This window comes from Centruroides vittatus, unplaced genomic scaffold (assembly GCF_030686945.1).
Source record: "Centruroides vittatus isolate TY-2023 unplaced genomic scaffold, ASM3068694v2 contig_950, whole genome shotgun sequence".
NCBI lineage: Eukaryota > Metazoa > Arthropoda > Arachnida > Scorpiones > Buthidae > Centruroides > Centruroides vittatus.
Genome location: NW_027122629.1, coordinates 644,446 through 665,772, shown reverse-complemented (window position 1 = coordinate 665,772; position 21,327 = coordinate 644,446). Strand labels below are relative to the sequence as shown.

Here is a 21,327-nt window from a genome sequence, read left to right as displayed (position 1 = left end):
CACTGCCAGCTCAACAGAGTTTAGAGCTGGAAACATTAACAGTGAGTAAAAGTGAATAGAAGGGATCAGGTTAATTTGCAGTAAAAAATAAAACTTAGTTTTTCCTAGTTCAGTACTCGTATTATTATTTAATTTATATTTTCATATTTAGCATAATTTCTGTTTTAATTAAGAAAAAAAGATGGAAGCAACTGTGCAGAATATAATTTAAAAATATTTTAATTAATTTTTAAAATTTTTTACTTATTTTTTGGGGACTACTTTAATGACTTATTCTTAAACTCTCTATAATCAAATCTTTAATGTTATTTTCTATTAGTCTAGCCCAGGGTTGTCCAACCTTTTTTTCCTTATGGGCCAAATTAGAAATTTACTTATATTCAGCAGGCCACAAAGGTACCTTATATAAATATATGCTTTTAAAAAGTTTAAAATACGAATATCAAATTTTAATAACAAATATATACATTTACAAAAAATACTGTATTATTGACAGTAAAAAAATTATACTCACACAAATTAAAAATAAATTCAATGCAATTTTTGACATTGCTTTCCTTTTATAATATTGTCTATATCTGCTTTTTGGTACTAACTTAATTCTAAGAATGTTAGTTAAATGGGAATCACTCAACCTATTTCTTTTAGCAGTTTTGATGTTTTTCATGAATGAAAAAATTGTTTGCAACAGTATGTATGACCCACATGCATAACAGTTTTCTAGATAAAACAATATTCTAGCACCAATTCATCATTATGACATCAAAGTGTATCCAGTGAAATGAAAATAACTTTTACAACATACTTTCCAAAACAAATGAAAATGTACCTAAAAAATTTAGGGTGCAGTAGGCCACATAAAAATATTAAGTTGGCTGCAGTGCGGTGCGTAGGCCACGGGTTGGACATCCCTGGTCTAGCTTGTATGTAATGAATGCAAAAGGGTTTGAGTGAAACTTTGTTATAATGATACTTTGTGATGAACAATAATGCATTTATTTCTGATTTCCAAATGCACACAACATTTTTCACTCAACTGAAGTGCAGAAAACATCAGCTTTCTGTTTAAAAGATAAAAACAAAAATGTTTCTACAAGGAAAGATCGCAATGATATCTATCTTTTCTCCAATGACAAAGCTTTTCATTTTCATGCAGACTCAAACATTGAAGTGAAAACACAATGCAATGAATTATCTGTCTTTTTACAATAAGACAAAGTCATAATAAACTGAATTTTGAGTATGATAATCATGACTGTCTCCACCGGTTTATTGTTTGAAATTGATCAATACAGCTGTTGAGATTTGATGCATGAACCTAGAACATGGGAACAGAATATGGTCCTAATTAAGTCTAGAGAAACAAAGGAACAATCAATCAGTTGATTAGATCTCAAGTTAATAACCTGACTGACCTACTGTAGTTTCTTAATGAAAGTAAAATGAAATAATAAAGCAGCATTAGTCATAGGCCTAAACATTTAAAGCAGGAAGAAGTCAAACTGGATTGCCAGAGAAGCAAAAATGAATGGCTTAAATTCCTTTCTTGAAAAATTTGTTTATCGTTCAAGTTTAAGCAATAAATTTATTTTTATTTAAAACTTTAGTAAAGTTTGGCAAATAGTTTATCATATTATAAATTTAAGTGGTAATATTAATTTATGTGAGAGTATGAATAAATTTGAATTTTAATATACATTTTTTTTTAAAAACAATCTGATTATAACCATCTCCACATTTAGGATAATTAAGACTAAATCAAAGTTGAAAAATGTTTTTATAATAAGATACTTAAATTATTTGGCTTTTATATCTGAATCTGTTAGGTTAATATCAATTTACATTAATGAAACATAATAGAAGAGGGAAATAGGAATCATAGGAAAATAACTTATGTAAAAGTAGTTACAAAAATTTTTTTTTTATATATTCTACAAAGTTTTAAAATTCAAAACTCATGAACTAAATATATGTAAGAATTCTTTAAATCTAACCATTATCAGAAACTTCTTCTTCTTCATCAGATAATTCTGGAGGAGGACCAGGAGGAACACCTGCTGGCGTTTTTGTAAATGTTAATTCTGTACTAAATAAAAAAAAGTCAAATTTGCCTTATAAAAATTTGGAAATACATTAAAGTAATATGCATTGAAATAGTTATGAAAATATATTTTTTTTATTATATACAATTATGACAATAACACTTAAACACCAAATTACCCATAAGCTGATATCTTCTTAAGTATTGATTGGGGAGGAGTTAATGTCATTGGTAAGGGTATTTCACTTGGCAAAGGTATTTGAGATGGGACTGTAAATAAAAAACTTAATATAAATTATAATAACTTTTTGTTATCACATTATTGTAAATTATATTACTTGATATAATACACATTTAAAATTGTATATAAAATAGTAAATATTTTTTCAGCAAAAGCAGAATATTACATACTTATAAGTGGCATATCTGGAGTCGCAGGTAATGGAATTTCATCTATTTGAACTTGCTGTGCAAATTTTACAGATTCTGAAATAGTGTGTAAAAGTATATTATTTTTAAAATGAAAATAATTTATATAATTTTAAGAAATCTATTACTTCAAATTAAAATTATATTTTAAATAATACCACATTTTCCGGTGTATAAGATGACTTTTTAACCCAGGAAAATCTTCTCAAAAGTCGAGGGTCGTCTCATAGGACGAGTATATCCCAAACTCTATATTTTAACTGTAAAAGTCGGGGTCATCTTATACACCAAAAAATATGGTATATTTATTGTTATAATTAGTAAAACTTAGTACCATAGTTAAATATATAAATTCTGCTTATTAAGATAACCGAATATCTAATTTTCTTTATTTTCAAAACACTTTTAGCTCAATTTGAGCCATCTCCAGTTGAATTACTTTACATGATATTCTAAGAACAGAATATAGAACAAAACTTAAACAAACAGAACAAATTCATATTAAATTTAAAACTTAGAAAATAAATTTTAAATTTGAATTTAAATTTTTACAAAAACTTTTTAAATCTAAAGATGGATCAAACAGCTTTAAAAACACAAAAAGTAAATATTGGATTGCCTTAATAAACAGAATTCATAGATGTATTTAAAATATATTTTTTTCTTAAAAAGGATTAACTAAATTTCATCCTCCAACTAAATAATTAATTTAAAATTATTGTAATAAACTAATCTGCAGAATGAATAAAATAATATTTGTATCAAATTTACTGATGTAAAAATAATTCAAATTTACCACACGTACTGATGTATTTATTTTATCAACACTTTTATCAATAAAGTTAATCATCAGTAAATATATTTCACTAAAAGTAGTAATAAATAAGGTACTTTTTTTAATTAACAAAAGAAATTTAAAATAACGTTATCAATACTTTACAATTCAATCGATAAATTGTCAATATATTTAATTTTGTAAAATGGCAAAAAACATAGCAAAACAATTTCTTTTTAATCAATTTGTTTTGCATAAATAAATTTGTATAGAAAATATAATTTAAACATAAAAATTTTTGATAATACTTTTATTATAAAGTTTATAATGTTTGAATGAATATATTTATATCAAAGAAGATTAACTTCTTCATATATAATTTCATATAGGATTACTTTCAATTATGTTTGCTTTGCTTCTCAAAATGACAATTAGACTACATGAATTTAATCACTAAAAATTCTCTACTTATATAGTTATTAATATTTATAGATCATAAAACTTCATAAATAAGCCATTGGACAAATTTATTAATAATAATATTTATTCTCATTAGCCAAGTCTTTCCATGTCAAATCTAGTACTTTTTAAATGGCAATGAGAGGAATCATGACTAGGGAATAACCTGTGATTTTTTTCAAGAATTCTACAAGTGGTTAAGCTAATTGACTTTACTCCTAGTCTCACCCCTCAAAATTACTAATTATGATCTGCCAATTATGTGCAACCTTTCATTTAATGGTTACTTCTTCATAGACAAGAAAATAATTTCAAGATAATATATAAAATGATTCATTCTTATACATACGCATACTGTTTTTATCTTAAATTATTATACCGTAGTCTTTTTAAGAGATTTGAGATAATAAATAAATAAGTAAACTTATATTAAAAATGAATTATAAGAAATTTCAAACACTTTAAATTATTATAAACTTACTATTGTAAAAATGTACTTACCATAATATTTTATAAGAAAATTTTTACGTTTTTCATATTCAATTTCAAGTTTCTTCAGCTCAGCCCACCTTTCGGGATCTTCTTTATACTGTCAAATAAATTAAGTTTTACTTATTAAAACATAAATTGTATTAATTCAGATACTTTCATTAATAATAATTACAGTAATACATGATAAAAATGAAAAATAATTTGTTTTTTACATACAATTACAAGAGTTTTGCATAAACCAACCAAATGTAAATTTTTACTAAGAAAAAAACACATAAGCATTCTAGTATATATTAGGAAACTATATGAAATGAAATAAAAACAAAACTGAATAAATGTTATAAAGCAGGGGTGAGCAAGCAAGAGTTCAGTGGGAGCCGAAATGTAGGTTTTGCAAAATGCATGGGAGCCGCAGTTCTGTACTGTCCTGGCGGATAGTATGGTAAGGCACGCGATTTTATTATATAATATAAAACAAATATTGAATTTTTTTAATAAACATATTTTCACAAAATTGTAAAAATAATAATAAAAAACAGAAATTAACACTTTCAGCAAGAGCCGCATGTAACTCAAAAAGAGCCGCATTTGCCCACGCCTGTTATAAAGTAAACAAGACAATAACTAGATCAAATATTATATTATTATTTTTCTCTGTTTTGTTTTAATCAATCACTTTCATAAAAATCATATTTTAATCATAACTGCTTTGATACTGAATTCACTAATTATACATAAAAATCTCCATTAAAAAAATTAGTTATGTAATTATGTTTAAGAAATTTTCTATATTTATAAATAACACCTAGATTTATTTCTCAAAAAACTATTTTTGATGTACAAATTGAATTTTACTCCTTTTCATATCTTGAATGAATATAATGAACTATATCCAATGCAAGAGCTATAAGGGACAACAGAAACGCTCCAAGAAGTCTTAACAAACAACTACAGAAATTACTTAGTTAATAAATGGATTATTCATATTGTATAATGTTTTTGTAAAAACTAAGTGCCTCCTTTAATAGGGTAAGACATCCTTTGTATCTTGACTTTAATTAAATAAAACAAAAAATTCCCTAATTAATAATAATAATTATATGTTTAGATCAATGTATCATTTTGTGATACATTGATAAATCCATATAAATAATACTAAATATTCCATAATATGCTAATAAATAAGTTTAGCAATTCAAAGTATAAACAAAAACAATAATCTAATAATATAATAAATATACAAATTAACAAATATTAAAGCAAAAATTTATTCTTACATATAATCTTAAAACTCTTTCCCACGTCTCTTTCAACTTTTTTCTTTTATCACGTAAAACTTTTTCATTAAGAGGTGGTGGTGCAGTAACACTATATTCTAAAAATAATAATTTGAAATATTTTTCACTGAAATTTATAAATAAATCAAAATTAAATAAAATTAGGTAGGAAAAATATTAAATAATTTTTACCCATTTGATCAATTTTTTCCATATCTGCAATTAACTGATGAGGATCTTTTCCTTTCAAGACAGCAGCTCTAACCATTTGCCTTTGTTTTTTATTCTAGTAAATATAAAAATAGAAAAATAATTTCATAGCTTTATATATATTTTAAAAATACAATAGTTCTAATATTAAACTTTATATTTTGTCATATTTATATTGCTGTAGCAAAAATTAATGTTCTTTATGTAATCAATTAATACTTTAGGTAACAATTTTATGCAGTTTATTGCTTCACAATAGAATCTTTAAACAACATATCATTTCGTTTTCATTTTCTTTTCTATTGTCATGTTTTCAACATTATTATGTCCCAATCACAACACAACAAAAACTAGTCTGTTACCGGTGTGTATCTTGCAAAAAATCATTTCACGGACGTTTTTGAACTCTACGAAGTTCTTCTTCAGGTGGAAATGGAATACTCGAAAATAGAACAGGAGCTTTCAAATTGAAAATTGAACAGGAGCTTTCAAATTTTTCAATTTGAAAGCTCCTGTTCTATTTTCGAGTATTCCATTTCCACCCGAAGAAGAACTTTGTAGAGTTCAAAAACGTCTGTGAAATGATTTTTTGCAAGATACACACTGGTAACAGACTAGTTTTTGTTGTGTTGTGATTGTAATATATTCCCGGTGTTGGTAAAGAGTTGAATAGTATTATTATGTCCAAAAGTTGTACAATTTTCAAAGCAAATCATGCTAAGTTTTTCATTTGATACAATAAATATTCTATAATCTGACATTTTTCATTATATATGTTACAGTCAAAACCCGTTTTTAGTTAGAACGCATTTTAACTAGTTTATACTGGATGTCTTTGTCAAAACCCGTTTTGTCTAGTTAAAACTAGTTTTAACTCAAATTTATTTTTGACTAGCAGTAAATTCTAGTTTTAACTAGACAAAACGGGTTTTAACAAAGATATCCAGAAGTTTCAACTAGTTAAAACGCATCCTAACTAAAAACTGGTTTTGACTACAACATATAGAGTGATTTGGGGTAAGATGGTAAGCGGGGGAAGATGCCTACTTTTTGATATTTTCAAACGGTGACGTCAGATATTGTCATGTGTTTGTATGATGAATCGTTGGGCCAATATTGAGTGCAGAAAGCTATAGTTGGCTACGGTTATCTTATTTTCTACATCTGAGAACAATAAAAGCAAGATAAGAACGAAGTTTTTGTTGCAAAATGTTTCTAGAATCATTTTAAAACTAAAAGTTAAAATAGAATTTATTAAAAATTGCAAAAAACAATTAACGTGTGATGTAGTTAAGGTTCTAAAGTTTCCATTGTGAGCTACCGCCGATCCCGATCAGACATGCTAGAACACGTGACTCCACTAGACATCTTACCCTGACAAATGGAAAAGATGCCACATTTTTCTTGGGGTAACATGCCTATTTTTTGTTAATTGAATTCCAATATGCCTATTTTTAATAAATTTTTGTTTTCTCGTTTTATTGCAGGATATGCATAGAAATTATATAAGGACTTCCCAAAACAGTTTTTAGACTGAAAAAAGCTTTCAGCTAGCTGTAGAGCACGTTAGAAAGGGCAGAAACTTAACAATACTTATACTGCGCTGTTATACTTACTATGAAGTACTTTGTATTACATATGCAATAAATTAAATTTGGTTAATATATTCAAAAATTAATTTTATGCAATTATATTTGTTATCTTACCCTAATGGCATTTGGCATCTCACCCGGATACTTAGGGTGAGATGCCTAAAATGCCAGACAGTAAAAAAGTTGTCATTGCAAACACAATATATAATTATTTTTCATATACTCCAAAGTTTTATTTAAAAAACATGCTCAAGAATATAATATTTTCGTTAGAGGCCTCCAAAACCCAAATTATTGCTGTAATTTCCTTCATAAGCAAAATGGTAGGCATCTTTCCCCAAATCACTACACATAAGTTTATTTATTCCCCCAAACATATTTATGTAGCTAAAATTAGTTTTAACTAATGTTAAAAGTTAAAACTAGTTTTATCTAAAATCAAAACATGTACAGCAGTAAATTAACTAGACAAAATGGGTTTTGTCTAGTTAAAACTAGAATTTACTGCTAGTCAAAAATGAATTTGAGTTAAAACTAGTTTTAACTAGTTAAAATGCATTCTAACTAAAAACAGGTTTTGACTGTAACATATATATTATCTAATACTTGGATAACTATTTTCCCTTGATATGCTTGTTCTAATGTAAATGAAGATATTAAATTCTTTATTACCACCAAACATCAATAATTAAATAATTTAACTTTCATGTCATTGTTATTGTTCTATTTTGAATAAAGCATGAAACTTTTGTTGAGCATCATAGTGTTTGTTTCTAGTTCATCATTCTATCATACATCTTTTGACTAACTACAACATAATAATTAGTAATCACTAGTACACTGTTGCTTTCTAAAATATATGAAATAATTGAATAAAGTGAATCTTAATTGATTTTGTATTAACTATAAGACTCTACATATCAATGGAAAATATATTCTCCATTGATATTTAGTGTTATAGTCTTTTGTCCTCACTTGATAACAAGTTCTCTATCCAAAATCCTGCAATATCCAATTCTACAATTTTCAATACAATACCCTAAAATTCATAAATCAGTTTACAAATATTTCATGAAGCTCTCCAAATAAGCCTTTACCAACATTATTCCTTAGTTCCTCAAGCATTTTCAGTTGTTCAAGCAGAGCAATGCTGCTCAAACAGCAAAAGCATTTGATGAATTAAAAATTACTGCTGGTGAAGGCTTATTTGAGGAGTTCTGTGTAAACCCTAAATATTGAAAGCAACTTTAACCATGTTACATTTGATATTTTTGTTTTTTAATTATACTTTATTTAATATATAATTATTTCATATTATGTTTGTAATGTATTAAGCAAAAATACATTATAAGCATTACAAAAAAGCAAGATAATAGATATATTATCTTTATACTGGACTAGCTGTTACCCACGACTTCGCCTGCACGGATTTTGCAAGCAAACACCATTTATATTCAGTATTTCAACAACCATAGTAATTGTTATATAACACCTACCGCTGAGAATAATGAGAATTGCTGAGAATCAAACAAACTGTTATCAATTTGATAAATTTTCTAGAATGTCTACAATTGTTCTATAATCAAACCAATATGCATTAACAAATTCAAATTTAAAACGGTTCGAACATTTGGTTAAAAAATCGAAATACATAAAAATATTTATAACAATGTCTGAAATGTTATCAATTTAATACACCTAAGTACTCAATAAAGACTAAACATAGTTAAAAACAAAAAATCACATCTAAAATAGTATAGTAGAAGCCGTTCTTCGGGTTAAGCCTTAATGCTCTCCCTCTCCCCCCGCAGGAGAAATTTCGAAAAATCCCTTCTTAGTGTGTGTTTTCATGACATACCCTAACTGTGTACCAAATTTCACCACTTTAGGTTCAGCGGTTTGCTCTGGGTCAATCAGTCAATCACTCAGTCAGGACAAGTAATTTTATATATTTAGATAAAAGCTTACAACCTCATTTTAGTATGTTATATAGTTTCAGATATGATATGGTATTTTCTATAAGTGTTGTCTTTAAATGTTATATCCTTTAAAATATACTTTCTGTAGTCTTTTTGTATTTATGATCTGGTCATACACGGCAATTATAAATTCATCGCCCCAAAGATATATCATTGAGCCACCCAGCAATTTGAAACAGTTTTTCAACATGATCCTGGCTAAGATTATTAAGATTTTCCTTTTCATGGAGCTCTTTCCAGTCAAAAACTGTTTAATGATATGTTTTTTATGTATTGTTTTATGATCAAGTCAGTTTTGTATAGTTTTAATGATGAGTTACTGTTGTGTGTAATTGTGATGTTTCTAGTTTTTTTCTAGAAATACTCTGTAATATTTGTATTTGTTGGTTGATGATGTTTATTATATCTGTGAGACCTAGTTCTTCCTCTTTACATAGAAGAATAAGCCTTTCTATGGAGGATTTAGGATAGTATTTATTATGTCGTGTTAATGTTTGTGTTGTCAGAGTTTCTCTAATTCTGTTTGTTCATTGTTGTTGTTATTTTTATTAACTTACCTTTTTTAATTCTCTTTTTCTGGCTTCTTTTCCTATTAAAAAACATCAATAGTTAATATATTAAAAATTTTATATAATATTTTAATATTATAATCAGCATAATATTTAAATATATGAAGTATATAAATATAGAAATATTTATATACTTCATATTCATTCAATATAATCTTTCTAAATTTCTACTAATTATTGAATAAATATATTTAAAACAAATTTTCCAATTATTCTGAGGAACTTTTTAAATAAGTGTAAGTAAAGAATACAAATAAAACATTATATTTAAAATGTACCAAAGAAAAAATAACCGATTTTACATTCTGCTTTTTTATAAATTAACAATTATTTCTATTATATTTTAGGAGATTTTAATATTAATTTATAAAACATTTGCATAGATTTCATTCATTCTAAGTATTTTTTAATAAATTCATGATTTCATTTTCAAAAACATGCACCATAACTTCAATATTCTGACACTAAATTTCAGCTATTAATGGAATAAACGTCATAATGATACTAAAGTCACATCTTAGGCTAAGTATAGACTAATTTCTTTTGGACATTTTTAACATTCATCCCAAATAGAACAACTATACAGAATTCTTTATCAAATACTAGAACAAAATGGAACATCTATATATATAAAATGTCTGTCTTTTTGTTTGTCTGTTCAAGTATCGTGTGAAAACAGCTAAACCAATTTTTATGAAACTTTGTACATATGTTCAAGATAGTCCTAGGAAGGATATAAGTTACTTTCAAAGTCACATCTTAGGCTACATCCTATGTGGCAGCGTTCAGCAACCACAGGCATGAACTGCTTCTAAGTGGAGCGGACAAACTGATTCAAGCAAATGTGCATGTCTGGAGTAAACGCACTTAGCGTGCAGCGACCACCAGATGATGCTTCTACACGTGCATGCAAGAAGCAGCTACCAAGCCAGTTTGATCGCCGCTTCCACTGCTCGTGCTTCCAAAGAAGAAAGTGGCTGATTTTGTAGATGAATGAAAACAAATTGACAAATAAATTGTGTATATATGTTGTATGTACTTTAATTAATAATCTTTTACATAACTTAATAATTTCTAATTTTGTATAAATGTAATGTTTTAAAAATAAAACTTTTTTAACTTATTATTCTATAAAGATTCTTTATATTTCATGTGTATCTAGTTAGTGATAACATTTACCTTTCAAATTTACCATTTTAATGCTTGTCGTATTTTCTACAGTAGCATTTGACGAAGTCTTCTCGCCATCATCTAGTAAACAACATGCGTCCACTCTGGACAGCAGTCGTTCGCAAGTTGGAAGCGTGTACAAAGATTCTTTCACCGCAGTCAATGGACGCTGCCATGTAGGACGTAGCCTTACTGTTGTCTGTCTGTCTATCCAGTATCATATGAGAACAGATGAACCCATTTGTATGAAACTTTGTACATTTATTCAGGAAAAGAAATTTAGGCTACTTTTGAATTCACATCCAAATGTCTGTCTGTTGAAGTATCAAGTGAGAACAGATAAACAAAATTCTATGACACTTTATACATATATTCAGGATAGCCCTGGAAAGAATATAGGCTACTTTCAAATTCATATCTGTCTATTTTAGTATCATGTGAGAATGGCTAAATCCTAATGTTGTAGAATGTATTTAGATTAAACTTTGATGTAAAATTGTTTTCAGTTGGAACTATTATAAGCTTATTATAACTACATATTATTTTTCCATGTATACTTTTTTTATATGAGTCTATTACCTTTACTTAATATATCATTTTTCCAAGTAAAGTCATGTATCTCAGTTAATATTCCATAAATTTTAAATTTGAAAGCAGGTGTTCAAGTTCCAAAGTGGCACATACTACACATTTTAAACTTATATAAAAATCATACTATTAACAGAATACAATATGATGAATAAACCATTTTTATACTTATTTTTCTTTTTCTTACTAAACATTTCCAAGTACAAGATAGGGTGTCAATATCCCTGTCATTAATCACATCTGTCATCAGGCTTTCTTAATAAATCTTTGGTTTCAGTAATTAAAATGTGCTGATCCCCCAAATATTAAGAATTACCCTAGTTTTATCAAATTGCAGATTGACATCTCTATCATAGGTATCCACATTGAACACAGTGGTTCCTGTACCTGTATGAAAATCTCTGCAACCTAATCATCTGCTTTCAAATTTAAAAATTATGGATTATGTTCCATTTGTATAGACTTTGATAGGAAATTCTGTAGCTGCTCTTTTAGGAATGGACTCTGAAGATGGATGTAAAAAAACTTTCCAAAAGCAGTTTCTATACTATTATTACATTTAATCTATAAAAGACAGAAATTTAGTATTGGAGTAAATTAATTACATTTTAGAATTAAAATCAATGAATTTATCCACTAATATACTATAATCATCTCTAAATATAAACATCTTACAAAACCCAATATATTACAACAACACTACATCAAGTGCTGTAAACATCAGGCTATTTATTGGTGATAATAATTATCATCATGTTTTGTAATAACAATATATACAACTAATATATATATTGTTAGGTCAATATATATATATTATATATATATATTTATTAATTTTCAAATACAAGATTTCAAACCACATAGTTTGTCATTGCCCACCAGTGGCCAAGCAGTTCTGTCGCAGGTTCACGCCACGCTCAGATGGGCTGGCCATGTGGAGTTTTCTGGGTTTTCTCCACGTTTGTAACCCTGAATAGGGGCTAGTTTCCCTTACAAGACCTCCCAAAAGGCATTTCCCCTTGCATAACATCGCGCACCAGAGAAGGCAACGAGGAACCACTCTGGTTGTAACTTCCCCCAGGATACACCTTGGCGCCTTACTAACTACTTATTAACCTGCGCCAGGTGCTCGCCGACGTCAGGATTTCCAATATGGCACGCAGAGAGAGAGTTTGTCATTGAAGATGATATCATGCAAGCAATACTGATTCACATATAAACACTCTTCATATCTTAGTAGTTATTATGCTTCTCTAAGCATGACAACTTCATATTCTCGGGGTATGGAATGAATGATGAGGTTTTATCTCGAGTTTTAATATTTTTTTGATGAAGAATGCAGTATATGAAGATTGTACACAAAATATTGAAACTTTTAAGTCAAAAATTCATCATGCAATCAACATGAATGTGCCAGAAATTTCTGAATATGGCTCACCTGCATGGCTGATGGCTTTCACATGCTTAGCATAGATGAGTAAGCTGTTGTAAAAATGCAATAGTCCCCAATCACTAGCAACACGTTATTGTGCAAGGAGCTGCCATAGAATATTGCAACTCCTTGCATGCCATACGCAAAACATATGCAAACTAGTGATACACGAGACAATACTCGATAAAAAAGAAAATGCCGAACAAGAACAAATATTGAATCTTAATCTTCATTTTGTGACTGTTCATGTAGCCTAGTATTTGAATCTGATATGCTTGTTTTTTGTTTTATCCAGTGGTCAACTGCCTGTGGCATTCTTTTTTTATATTGTCTACTTTTATACTTGAGAGAGGCAATAGTGGAGGTCAGCAAAGAATGAGGAATGAAAGATCATTAGTGTGGAAAGCACCCTTGCCACCTTGTGACTACATTCATGAATCAATAACATACCCAAAAATATGTGGCGCACTTTACACATAATGTACTTTGATGAGGTGAAGACTGTTTGACAAGAGTTACTTACAGGAAGACATCGTAAATCATAAATGGTAAACTAACTTGTAAGTTGTTTGAAATCTTATACATAAAAATTTGTTTTAAAATATTCAAAAGTTGTAATTGTCTATTATAATTGCACATTTTCCTACCAGACCCTGTAAAAGTTAAAATATAAAAAGATGGTGCAGATAAGGTAGTAAAATTTCTACGGGTTAATTATTGTCACCCTATAATTATCTATTTGATTGTTGTATTTAATAATATTTTTAATCTATCAAACAAAATTTATTTTATTTTCAAGTTTAAAATTGATTCATAAGAGAATAAATGTACATTTAATAATAGTTATAAGTTAGCTATCACATTGCATAGTCTGTTTATTTCAATTTTAGATGTGTAAATCAAAACTAATATATTACAACTATATCACAGTTTAATAAATATTAATCATAGTAAATAAAGATGAAGTCTAGATAATCAAATGTTATAATAAAATAATTGGTGTATAACATTTACATTTAATTATATTTAAAACATGTTTCAACAATAGCAAAAAACATTTATGAAATAATCAAAGTGTTCATTATAGCAATATTAAGTAAATTTTTTAGTATATATACAAGTTAATTATAATTAAAGTAATCCTATTCAGCACAGGCTAGAGCAGGAGTCACCAAACTTTTTTTTACAGAAGGCCAGATAACTAAGAAAATGACTAGTGCAGGCTGCATAACCATTTTACTTACACTTATTTTAATTTACTCTACATAGTAAATTTATCTACAATTTACGATCTTCCATTTAAATAATTATATTTTAGCTCATTTGTGGTTGAAATGCACATCAGAACCAAATGATTGCTGTAAAGTATCAGGCTAATTTTTTACTACTATTAATAATTTAGATTTTAAGTAATTTGGTATTAGAGATAGGCATTAGGCACCATCTTTTATTAAATTTAATAATTATAGTAAATTAATATTTATTAAATAATTTAGAATGTTCTGAAAGAAAAGAATCGACTTGCAGAGCTTTCTTGACTGCATTTCTTTTTCTTCTTCATCCAAACATATAGCTATCATAGCCAATTCACCCATAGAAAAGTTCGTGACCACTCACCAACAGATCACGTCACTGTTGTGTGTAAATACTCATCACTGTGCCATGCCAGATATCATTGTTACAAAATGGTCACTGTTGTACGTAAATAGACCCTAAGTCTGACCCTACTGGAGATACACATGATCTTCTTTATCTCCCCACCTTCTCGACTTTTAATCACCAAAATTTAATAGCGAGATTACAACCAAAGTTTTCAACATGAAAACGTGAATGTCAGACATTCAGTGTCGCCATCCTGTAAGCCTAGAAATTTGATAATGGCATTAGGAACGTCAGTGGAATCATGCTCGATGTTCCAAACGCCATTATCAAACTTCTAGGCTTACAGGATGGTGGCACCAAACATCCGATGTTCACATTTTTGTGTTGAAAACTTCGGCTGCAACCTCGTTAATAGCATCAATCCCCTAATACACAAACTTCCCTGAAAAATATCGATTTTTCCAAGTGAAGCCAGGGATATCCAAAGGTAGTAAAAAATTTTGTAAGGCATACTGTTTCCATTCTGTACCCCCACTAAAGGCTTTTGGATTTGTTATTGCTGAATGACAATGATAAAAACTAAACCAACACAATTTCCATTGATAGAACATGCATTTCTACTGCAACTTCATTATCTTTGTTTAAAATATTCTGGTAAACTTTAACAGTTTGCATAAGATAATAACTTTTTATTTTCACTTGTAATAATTTCTTATGAGGTTTATTTAATGTGTAAACTGTAAGCTTACAGTTGTAAATGTTTAAGAAAAGATATCATTATGTGAGTTTCATAAGAAATTATTACAAGTGAGAATAAAAAGTAATTTATAGGCAACTTCCAAAAGTTATATTGTATAGAATAACTTTGAAAGACAATTGAATTAATTTGAAAAATCAATTCAGAAAAAAAGTAAAATAAAAATTTCTTAATAAATGAACAGTATATGTTGAGCAATAAGATGAGAGAAGTAATGAAACCTGTCAATTTTAAACTGACCCATAGCACTGGAAGTAATTTATTAGTTAATGTTACCCTTGGTGCCAAGATGACAGCTCGCCTCTGATTCCAGCAAGGAAACAGTGGGACGCACGTTCTAACCTAACCTAACCTATTCTAATAAATTACCATAATTATTAGCAACAAAATTATTAGAATAGGTTAGGTTAGGTTAGAACATGCATCCCACTGTTTCCTTGTTGGAATCAGAGACGAGCTGCCATCTTGACACCAAGGGTAACATTAACCAATTTATTTTCTCAAATGTTAAATGAATTGAAAAAAAATTATTATAAATTTAACAGTTACTAACTTAACCATTAAAATTTAATGGATTGTTATAAGAAAAATTTGAATTTGAACATGTTGGCCACATAAATGTACCAGTACATTTCCCAAATAAACAGTTTGATTAGAACTAGGTATGTACAGACTAGTGATGGGACAATACCAAAATTTCTCCTGATTCCAATACAATTCCCAATTCTGATTCTTTTGAATATTTTCTAAAGTTTAGTTTAGAAAACTACTAAAACTAAATTAATGATTTACATTATGTGCATAGTACTGCACATTCATTAATTATCGTAAGAGTGGAAAATCTAAAATAAATCTTTTGAAAGAAATCTGAAAATTCTCCATTTATAGTAATATATATGTTAAAATGAAGAATTTTTTACATTAACTTATTTTTCATTTCTTTTTATAAAGCCAAATAAAACTAATTGCATCCTTAAATGTTTATTTTAATAATTAAATGCTTTCAGGATAATGTCAATTTTTGGGATCTCGTATAATTTTCGCAAAATTCAAGCATATAAAATAATTATTTGATATATTGTATTAAAATAAACACCAATTACTTATTTAAGAGTATAGGTTATTTGCTTATATCAAATTTTATTAGTTTAAATATAAATATTGATCTCAAAATTTATGATTAATAATATAGTTAGTGATGGTTTTTGGTATTTTTATAGATTGTTATGCAAGTCTATTTTTTCTTTTCCATTACCATATATTATCTAATTCCTTCTTGTTATTGTCTACTTTCAAATTTTATTCATAGACATTTTCAAAATCCTTTTGAATAAATGTTTATAAATTTTAATCATGTCTCTTAATTAATCTTATATTTTAGAATTGCATCCTCAGTTTTCTTGTGCAGAAATAGCAGTAAAAAATAGGAAATGTGTCTGCAATGCACTTACAGCCTGAAGTTGAGAATTGAATAATCATAAACTATACAAATTTCATTTCCATTCCCATTCGTGGGAGGAATCCTACATTAAACTGACTAAATTTTTTGCTCTTGATAAAATAAACCTTGCACATTATTAGATATGGCTAAAAAAGTAATGTATACAACACTATAAAATGTGTAGAAATATTTTCAATAAAAAACAATTTAAAACTTATTGTTATGTATACCATATGACTGTTAGGTTTGTACACTTTATATAAGTTATAATCTTACAAGAATTCTTTTTAACAATGACCCATGTTGTTTAACATTTTAGTCTACCATTTCATAACAATTGGCTTTTCACTGCCAAAAACATTTAGCAGAGTAAGTAAATACTATCACAATTAGTAGAAATTCTAGTTTTATTGACTAACACAGTGGTTTCCAACCTGTGGGGCGCGACCCCCTAGGGAGGTGCGAGACTGTTGCAAGGGGGGCATGCAGCTGTTTCCAAAATACCATTTTCGAATACAAACCAAAAAAGTCGAATAGGTGTCAAAAAAATGAATCAGCAAAATAGGTATACGTAATCCACAATCCTCGCCGCGAATTTTTCGGGTACAAATGCTAAAACATCCATCCATACTCTTGCTGGAATGAGAACATCTCGCTTTCGCGTTTGGAGCCGAGCGCGCTTTGAGTATTTATGAAATTAGATTGTTAGAAAAATTAAGGGGGGCGTAACAATTTTTTTTTAAGGGGGGCGCAGGTACAAAAAGGTTGGAAACCACTGGACTAACATTAAAAGGCAGGTTAAAACAATTAATAAAAATCTTCATGTTATACATATTTTTAAATTATTATTATTAATTAATTAATACTAAGTTATCCAGTGTTGTTTGCCTGTTTTTGCAGTACTGTCTTGTAATATATACACTAAGTATTAGTAATATAATTAAAGTAATGCCAAAAATTTATTTGCTCTCAATACAGAGGTTTAATGATTGAAATGATTAATATTTAACATTTAAAGCATTGGTTTGGACATTTTTAAGCTATCATTTCATGCTATTTACCCAAAAATAATAATAATTATAACAAAAAATATTATTATAATCCAAACAAAAACATCTGAGATGTAAACAAATTGTGTCAAGTAAAAAATTATGACAATTTAAATGACGGTCAAATTTTTTTTCTTATGAGTTTTTCTTTGGTAAACGTAAGCTTGATGCTTGAAAGCAATATGTACAAGATTTTTATTGTTGTTTTCTACATTTTGCTTTGTAATGCCAAGCATATATTTGCATTTTTTGGTTAATTACATCAAGACTTAAAATGACATACTGTATAGTTCGATAAGTGCATGGTAACCAAATGCTTTCAATACATCATTATTAGACTTGTTATAAAAAGATTTAATTCACATAAATTTGAACTTTTGTTATTCTGGATAACATTTTGAATGAAAATCATTTCTTTCAATGCAATTTTATCCTTGTAAGCAAGAAATTAAGCAATAAAAGTATATTAGCTCTAAGGGAACTTTGACATATCAACTTGAAAGTGTTGTGAGCATTTCACTGATAACAAGGAAAGCTTAAAATTTCAGTTTTCTAGACCCAATAATTTTTCTCTAGGAGTATCTGCAGTGCTGTATGAAGGAAAAAGAAGAAGAAAATACAGCGTTTTTGGCAATTTCTACACTTTTCAATTGCTTATATTTCAGAAATCTCCTTACAGAGATATCTGAAATTTTGCACACTTCCTAAGAAAACAATAATCTTTCAAACAAGATATTCAGAATTACTTTTGGCATTTGGAAGCAGAGAAATCAACCCCCCAAAATTGGCAACTTTGATTCCTGTACATATAGTCAGTCAGTGACTTTTTACCTGGCATGGAGTCACTGTCATAACTTTTGAAGTACACATATTCTAAATTATGTATGAGATGCATTAATTTTGTAATGTCCATAATTACAATAAGCAGATTCTACTGTATTTCATACAACATGTGATTTTCATATTACTTTTTTTCTTTCTAAAGTTTTAATAATAAAATTCTGAAAACATTTAAAATGGGAAAAAAATGTTAACTTTTATAAAATAATGACAATTATAATCATTTGAGTAGAAGTTACTTTTAGATCATTCATTTATAGATGTATATAGAGTCGGAGCACCTATTGTCAACCTTTTCCAGTAGTCGACCACGTAAACCAAAATTGTATGTTATTAGTCTATCAAATAAGTTTAGGCAAGACATCTTCGAAGGCAGCATCATAACACAACCCCATTCTCAATGACACAAAAATAACAGAATGCCTCACTCACGGCTACAGGGAAAAGTCATTGTACGACACCCCTTCCGGTAGTCAATCACATAGCAAGGCACAGTCGGATCTTTAGAAGATACTGCCTATTATAGAGCTCGCTCGTCCTTTCACAGTCACCACATCCGTCAGACTATCGACAAAAGAAAACCCAGTCATCGAAACCATCACAAACAATCATGCACCCTGTCAACTACCAAACGAATCCCAGGATCGAATTAATTTTTCATAATGTAAACAAGGGCCTAATAATAAAAATTTTTTCCACGACAAGTACAGAACAAAACATTATTTTCATATATAAATTTTGCTTTTCGTGTTACTATGCATCATAATAAAAATATCAAAGTCTAAAACAGCTTTAAACGGTCGACTACCGATGCCACTACCCTATAAACCATGTAACTTCTACCTAAAATTTTGGTTTGTTTGTTTAGTTTAGTTTGGTTTAGTTAAGTTATGGCAATGCAACACTTCGGCAATCAATCTGCCTATAAGGAATGCCTTCCGGGAGGTCTTTTTAAGGGTAACCGGTCCCTATTCGGGCATTACAGACGTGGAGAAAATCCAGAAAACTCCACGTGGCCAGCCCGTCCCAGACAGGCACGAACTCGCAACCGAACTCCCAGCGTCCGGGGAACAGAACGCTTGGCCACAGGCGGGCCCCTGAAACTTAAGTAAAATTGCAGTTCTGTACGAGATGTTTGAGCCTGACAAAGGGTAAGATTCTAGTGTTGCCTGAGGGGGGCGCGAACCCCCAAATTGTAGACCCCCCTGTGCGATCAAATAATGTCTAATGAACCATACATATACACATATATAATTATTATACGTACACACAGCAATTAAAGATTGAAATTTCGTATCATTCTCAATGAAATCCAACTGGTATATTTGTCATTGTGTAAATAAAACAATAAAAATAATATCACTTACTTGCTTGATCGGTTGGATTCATATATTTACCACTTTTAGTGGTATTAATGGATCTTCGACCCATGATTGTGCTTTTGATATTTAACAATAAATTTAAATCATAAAATAGAGACTTCGAAACACAGAATCTAACTACATTAACACACCAGCTATTCTCGGCTACGACAGAGCCATCTGGCTACAAAAAGTTTTTATTTTTTAATTTTATTTGTATTTGTAAATACTGTAATAATAATAATTTTTAATTAACTTCTGATGAAGTAATTACATTTAAAAATGTCACTCTGAAAAATTTTCTAAAGTTATAAACATGCGCGATATATAAACGGCCGGATGGCCGAGCGGTTGAGATGTCGGCCTATCGCTCTGGAGGACTCAGAAATAAATCCGGACGGGTCAAAACCCAAGGGATTTTTCGTCGCTCACAATGCGGTCGCCCTATTGTGGGCCTGGCCGAACCCATAACGTGCTTGTTAAACCCTCTAGGCTAGAGAGTGGAAAGAATTTTAAAATTTATATATGAGGAATATTATGAAATAATTCAAAACGAAAAATTTACAATAAAAATGAATAATCATAGAGGTTACAATTTTTCCTGTCAACTTTCCTATATTTTAAACACGAGTGCTTCTACACAAAGAACAAAACTGCAATATAAAAATATAAAAAACATGTTTTAATGATTGATAGTTACCAGTAACAATTATTGTGAAACAGAGAGGAGTGGTATTTCAATAATTAATACAAACACTAAAATAGTGTCTCATTATATATTTTGTCAACGTAGACATTAATTGTCCTGTTAATAATTAATGACAAAATATATAATAAGAAATTAAATAAGGACAATAAGGCAATAATAATTACTAAAATATTGTGGTTGGGATTACGAGATTATAGTATAAATTTTAGATCATACCGTAATCTCAACCACACTAATTAAATTACTTTTAAAATAAATTTACTTTTAAATCATTTTTATTACAGAAAACTTTTTACTGATGACAAAATTAAAATATAAACATTTCTATTGACCGAAAATTACTCTAGCGGGTCGTGATTGTTCGGTCGAGTACCGAGTTACCATTGTATTTGATTAACGCGATTTTGATATATCATCATCGAGAAATCAATCAAAAAATTAATTAATTGCGTTAAGAAAGGACAGAGACGGACGGACGAAAGTGAAAATTTATAGGTCTACAATTTCAGGGCCGGATTTACATAAGGGCATTTGGGGCCTGTGCCCAGGGCCCCC

General features: G+C 28.9%; 1 protein-coding gene across 1 annotated transcript in view; it reads right to left on the bottom strand.

Moving 5' to 3' along the window:
• LOC136985068 (WW domain-binding protein 11) overlaps window positions 1-20,235 on the bottom strand; it is a 32,500-nt gene extending 12,265 nt beyond the window's left edge. The window contains exons 1-8 of the mRNA XM_067282269.1: window positions 20,070-20,235; window positions 9,812-9,843; window positions 5,666-5,759; window positions 5,474-5,571; window positions 4,206-4,293; window positions 2,453-2,527; window positions 2,221-2,311; window positions 1,995-2,086 (exon numbers count right to left, since the gene is read on the bottom strand). Coding sequence (XP_067138370.1) covers window positions 1,995-2,086; window positions 2,221-2,311; window positions 2,453-2,527; window positions 4,206-4,293; window positions 5,474-5,571; window positions 5,666-5,759; window positions 9,812-9,843; window positions 20,070-20,133 — 634 coding nt within the window. The 5' untranslated portion in view covers window positions 20,134-20,235. The remainder of the gene's footprint in view (window positions 1-1,994; window positions 2,087-2,220; window positions 2,312-2,452; window positions 2,528-4,205; window positions 4,294-5,473; window positions 5,572-5,665; window positions 5,760-9,811; window positions 9,844-20,069) is intronic.
• Between the last annotated feature and the right edge of the window lie 1,092 nt (window positions 20,236-21,327).